The sequence below is a fragment of the Fukomys damarensis genome, unplaced genomic scaffold, assembly GCF_012274545.1.
Source record: "Fukomys damarensis isolate Sample0158 unplaced genomic scaffold, DMR_v1.0_HiC HiC_scaffold_16, whole genome shotgun sequence".
Classification (NCBI taxonomy): Eukaryota; Metazoa; Chordata; class Mammalia; order Rodentia; family Bathyergidae; genus Fukomys; species Fukomys damarensis.
In genome coordinates, this window is record NW_022900928.1 from 19,329,433 (window position 1) to 19,348,040 (window position 18,608).

At 38.0% G+C, this 18,608-nt stretch overlaps 1 protein-coding gene across 7 annotated transcripts in view; it reads left to right on the forward strand.

Moving 5' to 3' along the window:
• Sbf2 (SET binding factor 2) overlaps window positions 1–18,608 on the forward strand; it is a 350,526-nt gene that overhangs the window by 245,758 nt on the left and 86,160 nt on the right. For all 7 annotated transcript variants that reach the window (XR_778567.3, XR_004517428.1, XM_010615281.1 and 4 more), the window contains 2 exons: window positions 6,756–6,926; window positions 11,752–12,014. Coding sequence is in view for 5 of the 7 variants with exons in the window: in XM_010615281.1 (XP_010613583.1) it covers window positions 6,756–6,926; window positions 11,752–12,014 (434 nt within the window). In the remaining 2 variants the exon portion in view is untranslated. The remainder of the gene's footprint in view (window positions 1–6,755; window positions 6,927–11,751; window positions 12,015–18,608) is intronic.

The window sequence follows — 18,608 nt, forward strand, 5'->3', positions numbered from 1 at the left end:
CACACACATCTGTGTATCTGGTCATAGAAGTGTTAGATATAAAATGGGGAAAAGGAAAAAAAAACCCACCCCCTTAACATCTTTTTTTAAAAATAACAGCTCTCAAAAAATACAAAAAAAAAAACCCAGGCCAGGGATTTATCTCAGCGGTTCAGTGGCCTGCCTTGCAAGCGCAAGGACCCGAGTTCAATCCGCAGTATCAAAAACAAATAAAAATAAAAATAACAGCTCTATTAAGATACAGTTTTTATTTAAGATATATATGTGAATTATCAAGTAGTTGATGAGTTTTTCTTTATAGCAATATAGCAATAGAGAGGAAGGGAATGTTAGAATAAGGTTGTTTTACTTCTACAAATGATACATTAACCTAGATGTTGGCCATCAACAGCCTTTAATATCACAAAAGGAGATACTGCCAGACATGCCCCAATAGTGGTACTGTCTGTGAACTATTCTTGCCAAATAAGCCTGAATCTGATCAAGCCTGTAGATAACACCTGTTTATAGGAAACACAGAAGCCGAAGTAATACGTCAAATGACGTGACTGCGATAACAGTTGGCTACTACCACTGTTGAGACTTACAGGAACTCTCGGCAAGGTACTTAATCCTACGTTTTTCAACAATCAATATGCAGGTGGGAAAAAAATTATAAATAATAAACAGATAAATGTGACCTAGTAATATAAAAACTAATGACAATAGCATTACAGTGGTACCTCATTTCACAAACTTAATTCATTCCATGATTCTGGAAAACATGGAAATGTTCATGTTCATATGGTAAAGATGGCCACAATTGTGTTTGTCACCCAATGCATAGTTTACAAACAAAACAGAAGCCACATGCTTCTGTTTGCAAACCACATTGTTCACTGTCTTAGTTACTTATTCTCATTGCTAAGACAAAATACACAGCAACCAAAGTTATAGGAGGAAAGGTTTATTTCAGCTCGCAGTTTGTAGAAATTTCAGTCCATTATCGGCAGGATCCAAGGCAGGTTGGCATGGCAGAGGGGCATTGCAGAGCAGGCAAGAGGCAGCAGCAGACAAATCAGCAAGTGACCACAGCAGCCTTCTTTCTGTCCCTTATATTCTATCCAGGTTGGGACACTCACACCTAAGGTGGGGCACTCTTAATCCTAGCATCGTACTGTGAGTCAATCCCAGCATCATATCCTTAACCCCAGTATCACACACTACAAGTACAGCCACCACTGAAAAGCCCCTCCTATGACTGACTGCCTGAGCCTTGTGGGGGACATCTAGACACAAGCCATAACATTTGCAAACAAAAATGTTCATAAACCAAGGTGCCACTGTATCATACCTGACTTAACTGATTGTAAAAATAACAAAAACAGCAAGGAAGGAATTTTTTTACATTCTAGGCAACTAGAAATTTGAACAAAAGTTGAACTTTGATATTTATAAATTGTTAATTTTTAAAATAATAGAGTTATAAATCTACGTGAAATAATTCTTATTGTTGGAAAAATGACCCATGATTAACAACTCCAAAATGTTTTCTGGTACAAATAATGATGGGAATTATTATATTTCTTGAGATTTCTCTCAAGTATTTCTAGGCCCTATTAAGTGGTACTGTAATCATTAATCAGAAGTTGATAGTAGGGCCTGGGGAGTTAGCTCAGTGGTGCTGCCACCTGTCTTGCAAGTGCAGGGTCCCGAGTTTGATCCCTGGTACCAAAAAAATTTGTTTTAAGTTGTTAGCTGACTTGTGTGATAATATTCATGCACTGGTGTTTGTGATAGCAAAAAGTTGAAAATAACAGATATTCATCAACTGGAACAAGGAATTGCTATCCACTCAAACAGTGGAATTCAATATTGTAAATTGTACATTGGATGAAAAATTAGACTCTGTAGCCAAACTGCCTAAGTTGATTCTCAGCTCTGGCTGTGCCACTTTTTAGTGATGTTCTTATGGGCAAGTTACTTAATTTCTTTGTGCCTCAGTTTCCTTGCCTTTAAGTGGGAAAAAAGCCAGTCTTAATGGCCTTTGCAAGTCAGAGATTTGGAGAACCTGAGGCAGGAGAATCACTTGAACCTGTGAGTTTGAGACCAGCCTGAGCAATACAATAAGAAGTTCATCTCAAAAGGGGGATAAGGCAGGGGAGTGATTGTATTTATCTCTGCCCATCATAAAATTGCTGTGGGAATTAAGAGTTGATAAATATTTGGGGGCCGGGGATTTAGCTCAGTGGTGTCAACACCTGCCTCACAAGCACAAGACCCTGAGTTCAATCCCTGGTACAAAAAAAAAAAAGTTAAATATTCATAGTGAAGAAATCCCCAGCAATTTAGATAGTGAATCTGTGTATTCTTCATTATTCTTTAATTTATGAAATGAGTCCAGCCTGCTAACTTTTCCTCCTGAAATTGGAAACTTTGGCCTGGGGAGCAAACATATCTGGCCAGACAGGATTCAGACAGGGTCTTCATACTGACATTCTTAACCTTTTGCCCTTGACCATCTCATCTGGTCCCTCAGATGATTTGTGTCCATTTATTTGGATTTGAATCTGGCCTGCTGTTTGGTGAGCCCCATGAGTTTATTCTCCGCATCCTGTCCCATGCTGGGTTTCCTTTGAACGCTTTGGAAAATTAGTGGCATTGCTTAATCTAGTACTTTCAGAGCTTTTTTTTTTTTTTTTTCTTTTTTTAGATAAAGGAGGAAGTCAACACATTCTTAAAAGTCTCATAAAATTGCATGGCAAAATATCACTTGTTTCTTTAGGCCAGAATCATAAAAATCATTATGAAATATAAAGTAAATATTGTTGCCAGAATTGGAGGGAGAGATGTCATTTGACAACAGCATTCCCTACCACTACCCTTAATATAGATTGAATCTCTTCTTTGTGCAAAATGAAAGGTCAGGAAACTAGCATATGGACCAGCTTGAGAAACCATTTTGAAAAATTCTTGTTTCTGACCAGAGAAGTAATTAAAGTCATGAGATAGTTTTATCCACAAGTGATTATTTTCTGTTTACTGAAACTGCTGCTATTATCACAGGTTATGCTGTATCTGAAACCCTAAAATGTCTCATTACATCTTTTTCTCCATAATTATATTGCAGTTTCATTTTTATATACAGTATAACAGGAAACCTTATTTCTGTCCCCTTCTCACCTTCCTAGCTTGCTGCGTGACCTCACCCAAGTCCATTCTTTTATAGCACCTCAAATGAACAATGAAGACATGCATTGTTTGCCTTACCTTACCACCCCCATAATAGCCAACCAGACAACAAAGCTCCATTTTTGCAATTTCTGCGTAAAGCTGTGATGAAATCTAGGCAGAACAAGATGCTACTGCCCTCTGCCGGTTCTGAGAACACACCTGCCCATGAATGCGGTGGTCCTACTCATCCTAACAGAGGTACACAGTACTTCTTGTTCACAACTGAGCACATATTAGGAAACCAGAAAGAAAAGGCAAATTTCGTGTCTGAAAAATAATATTTTAAATGTTTGTGAATTAACAACTTCTTACATATATTTCAGATATCGTAGCCACTAGATTTATACTGTCCTTGCTATAATTCTTTTTTTTTTTTTTTGGTTTTTTGAGACCGGGTCTCACTACATAGTTGAGACTGCCCTGGAACTCATTATGTAGCTCCGGCTGGTCTCGAACTCACAGTGATCCTCCTGCCTCTGCCTCCCAAGTGCTGGGATTACAGGCGTGCGCCACCACACCCAGCCTCCTTGCTATAATAAACTAATAAACAGATTCTGACCCTGTGAACCATTGTCACCTTGTTTTGTTTGTTGTTGTTGTTGTTGTTGTTTTGTGGTAATGGGGATTGAACTCAGGTCCTTGTATAGCAAGGCAGGCAGCAGAACCACTGAGCCAAATCCCCAGCCCTTTGTATAATTTTTCTACACTGGAATACATGCAGCCCCTTTTTGTAGAGAAGTTTTTATATATTTTAGTTTGCTAATAAACAGGAAGATAACTGGTATGTGTCAAGGAGAAGGAACATGCAGCATCATTGAGAATGGTAAAGCAGAAAGTCAGCTTCATTACACCCTCTCAAATTTTAATAAGGGATTGTGCTCGCTTGGCAGCACATAGACTAAAATTTTAATAAGAGATTTATAATTAATTGGCTTTTTCGGTGTATAGATTATTCTGAAAATGCTTTGTGAGAAACTGATAAAGATTTATTAAGACCTCATCTATATTAATAACTTCAGGACTCTAAAATTTTGAGAACTGCTGTTTATTACATTTGCTCTGCGTTTATAACATGTGATACCATCTCTGACTATACTCGTGGGAAAGTCATTTGAGAGGTATGCCTTTATTTGAATTTTTTGCCTCTAAAATATCTTTCAAACTAGGCCTGTGTCATGCTGCTGAAGTAATTATTGCACCTTAAAATGAAGGACTAAACGGTGAAAGAGGACCAAGGTGTAATCCACATCCCAACTATCTTTATGCAGAGTATAGAACAACTGAGTCACAGTTTATGTGGCTTCTGCTCATATTTTCTCATAAATAAATAGTAACTATATGTCTTTTTTGTGTGTACCGGGGATCGAACCCAGGTCCTTGCGTTTGTGAGCGGAACCGCTGAGCTAATCCCCAGCCCTAGTAGCTATATGTCTTAAATGAGCAGAAAGACAATTTGAAGACCAGCAGTGAATCTTGTGTACCTTCATTCAGGGAACTCCTCCTTTTTGCTTCTAGGTCAGTGAGGTCGAACCTTTTAGAGCTTTAAATGATACAAACAGCCCACTGTGGCTCATGTGCCATAGTTTCACCACCACTGTGATAGATCATCCCTAATTTGTAGACACCTAATAGGAAGAATTGGGGTCATAGCCAGTTACTCAGCAGCAGTACCCAGTCCTGTCTTGAAAGAGACTTATACTTACGTATGCCATTCCGTACATAGAGATTCTTTTTTTTTTTTTTTGGTACTGGAAATCGAACTCGGGTCGTTGTGCTTACGAGGCAAGCGGCGGCATCACTGAGCTAAATCTCCAGCCCACATAGAGATTCTTATAGGCAAAAATCATAGCTACCTTTCTCCTAGAAAGTAATACATTTCATGGTATGCCTGGTGCCTGTTTTAGCTTAAGGCTTAGTATGCTCTGGAAATTAGCATGTATTGACTATATAATTTCTATTGAGTATCTTGTACAGCTGTTACATGTCCATAAGAAATGAACTGACTGTTGCATAATTGTTATGTGTATAATCTTAGTAATAATTTGAGTGTCTGATATTTCAAGAAAATTCAGCTTACTAAATTTTTTCAAAAGAAAATTTACCAGTAACTTTAGTTCTACACACACACACAAACAGACAAACTCAAATCCAAAGAATAAGATGGACTGAAAAAACGGTCTATTGAAAATGTTACCTGCTATTTTCTGAGAAATAGTGAATTGAAATTTTTTTAATCAATCTTAATTTTAGAGATAAAAGCGGTGGTTGTGAAAAATGACTCAAGTCAACTGAAATTTGGCAATATAGTTTATCTCTAAAAATTTTAAATTCAGCGTTATATAAAGTCTAATCAGAGGTTTCATGGCAAAATAAATAGTAACTTTTGAGAGACAAAATCCTAAGGGTATGGGGGACACAACAGTGCTAATGAGTAATTTATTTTCTGATTTTCTTTCAATTCTCTTTGGAGGACAAAATAGCAGAGGCTTTGGAACCAAGGAACCTTTGAATCTGAAACCCATTTCCACCACTTGTGTAATTATTATATGGCCTTAGGCAATCTCTTAAACCTCCACAAACTTCTATTTTCTCTTCCTTAAATTTTAAGATGATAATGTTCATAAGACTTTAGTATTAAATTATATATACAAAGATATACATGAAGTACCTACCAAGTACCTACAATTAGTTTTCCTTCCCTCTGTTAATTACCTTTTAAGATTACTCTTGGGGCCGGGGATGTAGCTCAGTGGTTCCGGTGCCTGCCTCACAAGCACAAGGACCTGAGTTCGATCCCTGGTACAAAAATTAAAAAGATTACCTCTTAACTCTGAAACCCACCAGAAAGTAAGAAGGAGGATTTGGTTTATGCCCAGATTTGGTTACCAGAACATGTTTAAGCCCAGGAAAGTCTTCCTGAATGTATGTGAAAGTAGCCCTGGGGGAAAGGTAACAGGCTATCAGTGGTGGCAAACCTGCGGCACATGTGCTACAGCAGGCTGTTTGTATCATTGAAAGCTCTAAAATGTTCACCATCGCTGGGCTAGGTTGAGTAGTAGGTCAGGCATAATTCCCTGAGCCATAAACTCAAGGTTTGCCCTTTATTCTATTTATAAACCCAAACTGTGGCTTCACTGACATTGCACTTGGTGCCATTTTTTTAAAGTGTACTTTAAAATGAAATGAAATAAATTATTAGAAGTTTTATGTTTAGGTTTAAATGAATTTTATTATATGTGTAATTATAGTAACGTACAATGCCTACTCTGTATGCAGTACAGTGCTAGGTACTTTTCATATATTCTCTAGTTCATAAAGTCTTTCTGATTCATAAGAAGTTGTTAAAATGCCCATTTTGATAAAGCAACTAAGACACTAAATAACAGCAGGCCTAAGGTTGCCAGTTAAAAATGAGTAAGATGCTCATTGCTAAGCCTTTAGAGAAATCCTTTAATCACCTCTGTCCTTAACTGTGGTGCCTTTGACCTTCTGAACTGCCATAACTGCCAGTCCCGTGGTGATAGATATTTGTGTTCTCACAGAAACTTGCTCCTGGAGTCAGCCAGTTTGCTTACACCTGTGTACAGGACCACCCCATTTGGACAAATCAGCAGTTTTGGGAGACAACTTTTTACAATGCAGTGCAGGAACAAGTCCGCTCCCTTTATCTTTCAACAAAGGAAGACAATCATGTCCCACACCTGAAGCAAAAGGTAAGAGAAAAGGAGAAAGGTACTTGTCTGAGCTGGGATTCTTCTAATTATAAGGAAAGCTTTTGCAACTATTCGCAGGACAAAGGGAAATCTAGTCCTTTGTACTAGTGTATTTGAGTTTGGTTTAGGGAACCCGGTGGTAAGCATTTTTCTTCTGTTGCTTTATGACAGTATATTTTTTCATAACTTCTTAATATAGTTCATTAGTACTAGAATTATTATATTTTAATAAATAACAATTCCTGGGAAACAATTATAGAAAATAACAGAAAGAACAGACCTAAAAATATAACTAGGCATAAGTATAACACAACTTAGTTCCTTGAAGAAATGTCAGATTTCAAGTTAATTGACTCTAGGGGTGAAGATGATACAGGCTCACTGCACTAGAGCACTTGCCTGGCTTATGCAAGGCCCTGAGTTAAAGACAGTAAGTGACTTCAAAATAAAAATAAAATTTGATAGATCTTCTCAAAAGTATGCAGACAGTAGATATAGGTCTTTCTGTTTCTGTATATTTTAATTGTATATATTTTTAAAGATATTTAAAATCAAAAGAATTACCCTTAGTTTAAAATATCCTAAAATATTAAAATGTTATTTATTAACTGATCTTAGACATGTCATGTTACCTCTCTGTGCTCTATTTCCTCATTGATAAATAATGAATAGAGAAGATTACTGTAAGATTTTAATGTCTCACATGTAAAACTCATTGTAGCATACCTGGCAAATAGTAAATAAAAATTGTTAAAAATTATTGTCCTTGTGAATTGAATTTAAAGTGCCCTAAAAGACTAATTATTGTTGTTGCTTCACTTTATTTTTTTTATTTTTTCCTCACTGAGTTTATTGGTACATTTTAGGTATATAGTACAGTTACATTCATTATTGGGATCTTGTACCTTTACATGACAGGTCTTGCTTCTCATTTTTTCCCCTTGTCCCTGCCCTCCCTTCACCCCCCCTCCTTCCCCCTTTACAAAGACTTCATTTCCATTTCTTCCTTTTCTCATATTTTTTTTCTTTTGTTGCTTCACTTTAATTTTTAATTCTGTGTGCTAGAAGAATACATCACTGAAAATCCTTTTCATCTTTCATTTTAAATTGTTTTATGTAAGATAAATGATCCAAGGTGTCTAACAAATTACATATTAGCATTCAAATATTTCTATGCCTCATTTTTTGTTTTGTTGGGAGGGTTGTTTTTGTTTTAAAGAGGAAGGCGTTTATTTGGCTTAAAGTTCATAGGGGTTTCAGTCCATAATCAGCCAGCTGCAGGGCAGGGATGACAAACAGGCTTGGAAGAGCAGAAACAACATGGTACACACAAGGTAGAAAAGGTAAAAATAGTTAACAGTATCTTCCGCTTTTATCTTACTCAAACTACTTAGGTCAGTAGCACTCACACCTTTAATCCCAGTGCCCTTGAGCCTAGCATTGCATCATGAACCAATTCCAGCTTCACACACTCTAGCTCAAGTCTATGACTACATGAGGCTTTGGGGGAACATTGAGGTCCAAACTATAACATTCCACCCCTGACCCCAAAAAGACTCATGTACATTCCTTTACACAAAAGGCATTTAGTCCATCTCTAAGAGTTGCCAAAGTCAGTTTTAGCATTGCTGAAAAGTCCAAGTCCCAAGTATCCTCTGAGATATAAGTCAAACTTAGCTGCAAGCCCCTGTACAAATGAAAGAAAGTTAAACAATTCCAACATTCAGTGGTGCAAGATAGACATTATCATTCCAAAAGATCCAAGTCCCGTATCCTCTGAGATATAAGTCAAACTTAGCTGCAAGCCCCTGTACAAATGAAAGAAAGTTAAACAATTCCAACATTCAGTGGTGCAAGATAGACATTATCATTCCAAAAGGTACAAACAGAAGGATACAAAGGAATAGGACCAAAGTAAGTCCAAAATCCATCAGGCCAAACATTACATTCCACAATTCCACTTCCAGCATCTGAGGCAATCTGTGGCAAGTTATGAACTCCAAAGGGCTTGGGTGGCTCTGCCCCTGTGGCACTTCTGGTGGTTGTAGTTTCCGTGACTTCTCTCTGGGGCTGGCTCTGCTTCTTTGAAGTTTTCCTCAGGCAATCTACACTCCTGGCTTCTCCAAACTTCTGGGGTCTCAGTGCCCCTTCAGTATCACACTCACAGCTTCGCAGACCTTCTGAAATCTGGGTGGAAGCCTCCTTGACCCCACAACTCTTGCATTCTGCATGCAGCTAAAACCACTGCTGCATGGATGATGCCAAGGTCTGCTGCCAGCTAGAGCAGTAGTAGCCAGTCTTTCCTCTCTCTTGGCTGTAGGGTTCCAGTGCCTATATGAACTAAATCCTGAGGAAAAACTTCCCTAAATTACCATTTTGGAACAACTTCCCTAGGCCGCCACCATTCTGAGACATTGTGCTCTGGCGCTTTCTTCTCAAAGCAAAATCTTTTACCTTTACAACTCTGAAGCTGCAAAGGGTAGAGTCCTGCTGCTTATTTTTATGCCCTCAGGCCATCTTTTCTATTTTCCTATTCCTTCTCAGCAATCAAGTTCTCCTCTGCCCTATCTTTGCAGTCCACAGTTTTACTGGAGCTTCCTTTCTTGCCAACCTCAAAACATTTTAAATCATTCTGCTGGGCTCTTTGCTCTTGATTCTCAGCATAGATCTGGCTAAAAGCTCACAACAGTAGCCATGCTACCACCTCAATATTGGACTTCCTTGAAATTTCTTTTGCAAGATTAGTCCACTACCCTTAATCTCAGTCTCAGGCAAAGTCTCTGGACATGAACAAAATGCAGACAAACTTTCTGCCATACCGTAACACACATCATCTGAAGTCCAACAGCCAGTGCAGTCAGTCCTTCTTCCTAGCAGAAACCTTCCCAGCCTGGTCTTTATAACCTTTCTGGTCTTCTGATCTCTGACCAGAATCTCTCACACAGAGCAACCTAAGGCATTCCAGCCCTGCTTCTTCAGCTGGTAGCTCCGAATCTTCCAGCAAAGTCTCTGAACACAAGCAAAATTCAGACAAGCTTTCTGTCAAGTCATAACAAACATCTGGAGCCCAGCAGCAGAAATGTCCTGAGCCTGGTCTCTACTGGCTTTCTGGTCTTCTGAGCTCTGACCGGACTCTCCCATGCAGAACAACCTAAGGTGTTTCAGAGCTGCTTCTGTAGCCAACATCTCTGGATCTTTCCTAACTCTTCTCCTTCCCACAAGCCAGTTCCAAAGGCTTTTGAACCACATAACCAGGTAATGTCTCAACAATGACCCCACTTTTCTGGTACCAAATTTCTGTGTTAGTTACTATTGTCTCATTGCTGAGACAAAATACCAGACACCCAAAGTTAAAGAGGGAGGGGTTTATTTGACTTATAGTTCATAGCTGTTTCAGTCCATAATCAGCCAACTCCAGGGCAGGGACAACAAACATGCTTGGCAGAGCAGAAACAACATGGTACACACAAAGCAGCAAAGATAACAAGAGCTAGGAGGTATTTTTGGTACCAGAGATTAAACTCAGTACTTTGTGCTTGCGAGGCAGACATATTGTCACTGAGCTAAATTCCTGGCCCTATGCCTCGTGTTATTTTAAACATATTTTTTTAATTTTTTTATTTTTGGTTTTTTGAGACAGGGTCTCACTATGTAGTTGAGACTGACCTGGAACTCACTATGTAGCCCAGGCTGCTCTGGAACTCACAGCGGTCCTCCTGCCTCAGCCTCCCGAGTGCTGGGATTACAGGCATGCGCCACCACACCCGGCTTTTAAACATATTATTGAATATGATAAGAACAGGAACTTTAATAACAAATAACACCAACATCTGTCCAGTATTCCAAATTGTTACTGTACCAACAAGCATAAGTTGTTTGCTTAACTTAAAATTCTGATTTTTTTTTTAATACACCAGATACACTTGACTAAAGGGTTAACTTGTAGCAGATGCAAAAACTGTTAGATTGAGGTCATACTGCAAAAGTAATCATGCTGTTGGGGTATTTTTTATAGTTTCTTAAGAAATTATAATGCTAATACCCATATGTCTCATAAGCATTCATAAAACAACCTTGTGACTTCTGTGTCCTCCATTCTAAAGAAGTCTGTCTCTTAGCCCTAGGTTAGATACAAGTAGGACCATAGATATTCCAGCTCTTCACATGTTGTAAAGTACTATGCAAATTAGGGTTGCTGTTGTTATCGTTTATCTCTTCAACTAATTCAAAAACCTCTTTAAAATCCTATAATCATCTCCATAATCCTGTTTATGATGTTTGACTCCAGCATTTCTAAAGGAATCCAGTTATATTTTTGTGACCTTGTTTATTCCATCTCTTTTGTCAAAGAACTGAAGAGAAGAAAAAGTATTAGCAAATGCTACTGAAACATTCATATATGGGCATTTATATGAACTTTAGGTCACAATTTATCACAACCAATAACTTTGAAGGGATGGGGGATGGAGCCATATAGATAAAGTGAAATGTTAGCAACAGAGAAAGGTATCCATATTTGTTTTGTTACTATTTCCCTGGTTTTGTCACATGGTTCTACTGAAAACCTAGTGGGGGGGTAGGTTTTTGTCTCATGGCAGTTGTTAGATTTTTTTTATGTGTTTTCATTTCTCGTGATATAGGTACTTAATATTTTCGTGATTTTCAAGATAATCAATTTTCTTGATTTCTGACATATTTTCCCTAAAAATAGTATTTCTAAGAATATTCCTAAGAGAAAACCTATATTTTAGAAATCATTTGTGTACTTCGAAGCTTATTTGAAGTGATGGGTGCTCTCCTTTGGCTTGCATTGCCTTTTTTTCAGGATAAACTTCCTGATGACCAGTATCAAGAGAAGACGGCCATGGACCTAGCAGCCGAGCAGCTGCGCCTTTGGCCCACTCTGAGCAAATCAACTCAGCAAGAACTGGTGCAGCGCGAGGAAAGCATTGTCTTCAGTCAGGCCATTCACTTTGCAAATCTCATGGTCAACCTGCTGGTTCCACTAGACACAAGTAAAAACAAGCTCCTGAGAGCATCAGCACCAGGTGACTGGGAGAGTGGAAGCAACAGCATTGTCACAAACAGGTACTGAAATGTGGGTACATGAGATGCTCCTCCTACTGTTCTAGGGTTAGCGTTTTGGCTTACCAGAAAATGCAAGAATTTTGGGGGATAAAATGCTGTATATATTTCACAAATTAGCTATATTCCCCATCTTGAGATTTACACAGCTCTTCTGTTTTAAAAGTATTCACTTCATCCTGCTCCTCTTTTGGTTTTTGAGACAGGGTCTCACTATGTAGTTGAGACTGACCTGGAACTCACTGTGTAGCCCAGGCTGGTCTGGAACTCACAGCGATCCTCCTGCCTCAGCTTCCCGAGTGCTGGGACTACAGGGGTGCGCCACCACACCCGGCTTCATCCTGCTATTCTTAATCTCTTCCCAAATTCTTTTCTTTTTTATGACCTATTTCTCCAGAAACTACTACTAATTCAGCCCTTAAGTCACATTCTGCTTAAGCTGTTTAATATATGTGCTCTGCTTAACAGTTTAAAGAAAGCGTTCTGAAAAACTACAGTGACTTCTGTCTTGCCAGTGTTTCCTGCTCCTCCTTTACCTCAGTTTATTTTTGGAATTTGCCTAATCATATCTTCATCTTGCCTTCTGCTCTGTCCTCCAGTGACTTCCAATACCTTTGAGAATACAATCCAAAGGCTTTACCATGCCCCACAAATCCCACCATGATCTGTAGCCTGGCTGTAGCTCTGACATCGTTTCAGCCAGCATATTCTGTCTGCTCATGCCAGTCCTCAAATACCCCAAGCATAGTCCTGCCTCAGGGCCTTTGTATTTGTTATTTCCTCAATCTGGAATATTCGCTGAAATACTCACAAGAATCACTCCCTTATTTCATTTAGGGTTTTATATTATTATTTATTTTTATTTATTTATTTATTTTATTTATTTTTTTGGTACCGGGAATTGAACTCGGGTCCTTGCGCTTGCAAGGCAGGCCACCGAACCGCTGAGCTAAATCCCCAGCCCATATTTATTTTTATTTTAAAACAGTTTTTAATTAATTTTTGACCTATTTTAGATACACATAATGATAACTTTCATCAAATGGAATTTACACCTGTATATCATATATCTTTTTTTTTTAACGGTATGAGGATCAAACTCTGGACCTTGCACTTGTGAGGCAGGTGTGGCACCTCTGAGCTAAATCCCTGATGATATGACTTCTCTCTTCTTTTCTTCTCATTTCCCTCCCCTCCCAGCAGTCCCTCTTCTCTTCCTTTTTTACAAAAGCTTTGTTTCCACTTTTATACTCTATTCCCTTTTCTCCTTTCCGCTTCCTTCTTTTCTCCCTCCCATTTGAACATTTTCTCCTTCTTTTACATTATCAACTATACATTTTGATCCTCATTTACCATTTTGGTTTCTCACACCATAGACATGTGATATTTGAATATGTGTATCTGATTTATTTCACATAAGAGTATGGTGTCGAGGTGCATCCATTTACCAAGAAATGTCTCAAGTTTATCCTTCTTTATGGCTGAGTAGTACTCCATTGTATTAACTAAAAACACGCCTTCTTTATCCATTCATCAGTTGATGGGCATTGAGGTTGTTTTCAAGATTTAGCTATTACAAACTGTGACATTACACATCGCTGTGAGCATGCATGTATCACTGTGGTATGATGCTTTTAATTCTTGCAGGAAGATGCCAGGAAAAGGGAGATAGCTGGGTCAAATGGAACCTCTAGTTTTAGTTTTTTGAGGAATCTCCACATTGATTTCCATAGTGGTTACACCACAGTGGTCCACCAATAGAGGAGAAGCGTTCCTTTTCCCCACAGCCCCTCTGGCATTTGTTAATTGGTTGATTTCTTGGTGTAGCCATTCTTTCTGGAGTCTCATTGTTGTTTCATTTTACACCTCTGGAATGACCAGCGGTGTTGAACATTTTTTCATATATTTATCTGCCATTTCTACTTCTTTGTCTGAGAAGTGTCTATTGATTTCAGATGCCCATATTTTGATTAGGTCTTTAAATTTAGGAAGTATGATATTTTTTGAGTTCTTTGGGGGCCGGGGATTTAGCTAAGTGGTTCTGGTGCCTGCCTCACAAGCACAAGGACCCGAGTTTGATCCCTGGTACAGGGGTGGGGGTGACTTGAGTTCTTTATGTATTCTAGATATTAATCTTTTGCTGGAGGAATACCTGGAAAAAAATTTTTTCCCTCCCTGTGGGTTGTCTCTTCACTCTGTTGGTGGTTTCTTTTGCTGTGTAAAAGCTTTTTAATAAGATGAGATCCTAGTTGTTGACTGTTTGTGATATATTTCTGGTGCAGTTGGGATTTTGTTCATGAAGTCTCTGCCTACACCTATGTCTTAAAGAGTTCTACCTAGTCTCTTCCAGAAGATTTAGTGTTTCTGTTTTAATATTTAGATCTTTGATCCATTTGGATTTTACTTTGGTGCATGGTGAGAGATATGGGTCTAGTTCCAGTCTTTGAAATACGGAAAGCTAGCTTTTCCAGCACCATTTATTGAAGATGCTATGTTTCTTCCAGTGAAGGTGTTTTGGCCCCTTTCTCAAAGATAAGGTGGCTGAATCTGTTTGAAGTTGTTTCTGCATCTTTGAATCTGTCCCATTGATCCTCGTGTCTGCTTTGGTTTGGTTTGGTTTTTCCAGTAGTGTTCTGTTTTTATCACAGTACCTTTGTAGGATAATTTCAAGTGAGTGCCTTTGTGGCCCAGGCTTGTTTTTGCTTTTGTAGGTCTGTTCTGATCCCAAATAAGTTTTAGGATTGTTTTTTCTAATTCTCTGAGGTATGCTATCATTATTTTGACCAGGATTGCATTAAATCTGTAAAACAACTTTGGGAGTATGTCCATTTTTCACTATATTGCTTCTTCCTACCCAACAACAAGGGATATTTTTCCATTTTCTGATATCCTCTTCAATCTCCTTCTTCAGAGTATTGTAGTTTTTAGTGTAAAGGTCTGTTACTTCCTTCATTAGGTTGATTCCTAAGTATTTCTTTTTTCCTTTTCTTTCTTTTTCTTTTCTGTCTTTTTCTTTTTTTCTTTCTTTTTTTTTTTTTTTTTTGATGCTATTGTAAAAGGTGTGGTTTCCCTGATTTCTCTCTGAGTGAGTTTATTATCTGTGTACAGGAATGCAGTTGATTTTTGAGTGTTGACTTTGTATCCAGCTATGCTACTGAATTTGGTTATAAAACCCAGGAGTCTTTTGGTGGAAATGAAAATTTGTATAAAACCCAGGAGTCTTTTGGTGGAACTTTGGGGGCCTTCTATGTAGAGTATCATGTCATCTGCAAATAATAATTGAACTGCTTTCTTTTCTATCCTTATTCCTTTTATTTCTTTCTCTTGTCTGATTGCTCTGTTTAATGTTTCCAGAACTATATTGAGAAAGAGGGGTGAAAGTGGACATCCTTGTCTTGTACCTGATTTTAGAGTGAAAGCTTTCAGTATGGTGTTGGCTGATATTTTGTCATAGATGGCTTCTATCAGATTGAGATAAAGACCACCTACTCCAATTTTCTGTAGGGTTTTTAAATCATGAATGGGTGTTCGACTTTGTCAGATGCCTTTTCTGCACATATTGAGATGATCGTGTGGTTTTTGTCTTTGGCTCTGTTAGTATGATATATTACATATATTGATTTGCGATTGTTGAACCATCCCTGCGTCCCTGGGATGAATCCTACTTGATCCTGGTGCATAATCTTCCTGATGATTTGCAGCATTCTGTTTGCCGGTATCTTATTGAGGATTTTTGCATCCATGTTCATTAGGGAGATTGGCATGTCATCCTCTTTTTTTGGTTGGATCCTTCTCTAGTTTTGGTATCAGGGTAATACTTCCTTCCAGGAAAGAGTTTGCGAGTATTGCTTTTCTTTCAACTTCATTAAAGAGTTTGAGGAGTATGGTGTTAAATCATCTCTAAATCTCGTAGAATTTGGCAGTGAATCTGTCAAGGCCTGGGCTTTTCTTTGTTGGTAGTTTTTTAATTACATCATTGATTTCACTGAGCGATACTGGGTTATTTAGAATCTTTATATCTTCTTGACTCAGCTTTGGTAATTCATACATATCTAGGAATTTGTCCATTTCTTCTGTGTCTTCCATGTTATTAGAATACAGGTTCTCCAAGTAGGTATCAATGATCTTCTGGATTTCTGCAAGATACATTGTGATTTTTACCCTTTTCATTCCTAATTGCATGGCTTTGAATCTTTTCCTTCCTTCTTTTTTTTTTGGACAAGGTTGGCTAAGGGATTGTCAGTTTTATTCAACTTTCCAAAGAACCAACTCTTCCATTCATTGATTCTTTGTATTGTTTTCTTAGTCTCCATTGCATTAATCCCTACTCTGATCTTTATAATTTCCCCCCTCAAATAAGTTTTGGTTTTGGTTTTGGTTTTGGTTTTTGGGTACCAGATTTCAAACTCCTCATATGAGTTTTGGGCTTGACTTACTCTTCTTTTTCTAGACACTTGAGGTTGAACATTAGGTTGTTCATTTGAGCTCGTTCTGTTTTCCTCATATGCATATTCACAGCTATAAATTTCCCTCTTAGACTGCTTTCATTGCATCCCATAAGTTCCAGTATGTTGTTTTGGCGTTATCATTTAATCGTAGAAACTGTCTGATTTCTTCTTTAATTTCATCTGTGACCTGTTGGTTGTTGAGAAGGGTGTGATTTAGTTTACATGGGCTTACAAAGTTTTTGTGGTTTCTTTTGCCATTGGTTTCCAGTCTCATTATGCTGTGGTCTAATAATATGCATGGGATAATTTCAATTCCTTTGCATTGGCTTAAGCATGTTCTGTGAGTTAGTATGTGGTCTATTTTGGAGAATGTCCCATGTGCAGCCGAGAAGAATGTGTATTCTGATCTTGTGGAGTGGAACACTGTAGATATCTAAGTCTATTTGTTCAAAAGTTTGGTTTGGTTGTGGTATTTCTTTGTTGGATTTTTGTCTAGTTGCTCTATTTGTGACAGTGAGGTATTGAGGTCCCCTATTGCAATTGTATTAGTACATATTTGGTTCTTCATGTCTGTTAATATTTGTTTTATGTAGTTGGGTGTACTGGTATTTAGTGCATGTATGTTTATGATTGTTATCTCTTCCTCTTGGATTGTTCCCTTAAGGAGGATGTAGTGACCTTCTTTGTCCCTCTTGATCAGTCTTACCTTGAAATCTACTTTGTCTGCAAATAGAATAGCTACCCCTGCTTTTTTTTCTGTGTTCCTGTTGCATAGAGCATTGCTTTCCATCCTTTGACTTTGAGTCTGTAAATTTCTTTTTGAGTTAAATGTGTTTCTTGTATTGTTGTGTCTTGTTTCTTAATCCATTGTGCCAGTCTGTTTCTTTTGATTGATGAATTGAGACCATTTACATTGATGATTAAAACTGATATTTATTGACTTATCCTTGTGTTATTTTCCTATTGGTTCCTTTTCTTTCCCCTCTGTTTAATTACTTACCTTGCCTGCTGATTCATTCTGTTGGGGTTCATGGAGTTGTAGTCTTTGTTATTTTTTTTCTAGAATGTCCTTCAGGGTATTTTGAAGTGCTGGTTTGATGATCATGAATTTCTTCAGATGTTCTTTGTCATGCAAGTATCTTATTTCTCCATCTTTTTTTTTTTCTTTCTTTCTTTCTTTTTGGTTTTGGTTTTTTTTGAGACGACTGACTGACGTGGAACTCACTCTGTAGCCCAGGCTGGTCTTGAACTCTTTGCAATCCTTCAGCCTCTGGAGTGCTGGGATTACAGGCATGTGCCACCACACCCTACTCCATCAATTTTGAAGATGGTTCATCAGTGTGGGCTGGAGGTTGTTTGGTTTTAGGTTTAAAGTACTTCTCTCCAAGCTCTCCTTGATTTAAGGGTTCATGATGAGAAGTCTGCTGTAATTCTGACAGGCTTTCCTTTATAGTGATTTGTTTCTTTTTCTTTTCTTTTTCTTTTTTCTAAATTGGAGATGGAACTCTGGACCTTGCGCTTATGACTCAGTCAGGGTACTACTGAGCTCAATTGCTGGCCCTATAATGATTTGTTTTTCTCTAACAGCTTTTAATATTCTGTTCTTGAGTTTGAATTTCTGGAATCTTGACTATTGTATGCCTTAGGGTAGGTATTTTTTTGGATTTTTATTGTGGCTAATTGAGTTCTATATGCCTCACTTAGCAGTACAGTGGACCCTCAAGTTATGACTGGCCTGATATAAGAACAGCTTGGGTTATGACTAGTATTTTTGTTTTAACCTATGAACAAAATCCTGAGTTATGACCCAAATGCCAGGCACTTGTGCTTGCATGTGGTCTCAGTTACAGATTTAACCCTAAAGAGTTCTGAAAAGATTATTACAGTATCCTTTCTTGTGTGGAGTTAATTGGAAAATCCTGGGCCATGTTTCTCTAAGGATCATCTGAAATCTGCCTTTATGTATGAGAGAGACTTTGAAGGCTATGTAGAAGGTCCTAAGCCTTCAGTTAACCAACTTGAGTTACAACCAGGCCTTGGGAATGAATTGAGTTTGTAAGTCAAGTGTTTGCTGTATGATCCAATTATTTTTCTGTGCTTGGAAAATTTTCTGCAATTACTTCGGTGAAAAAGTTTTTTTTTTTTTTTG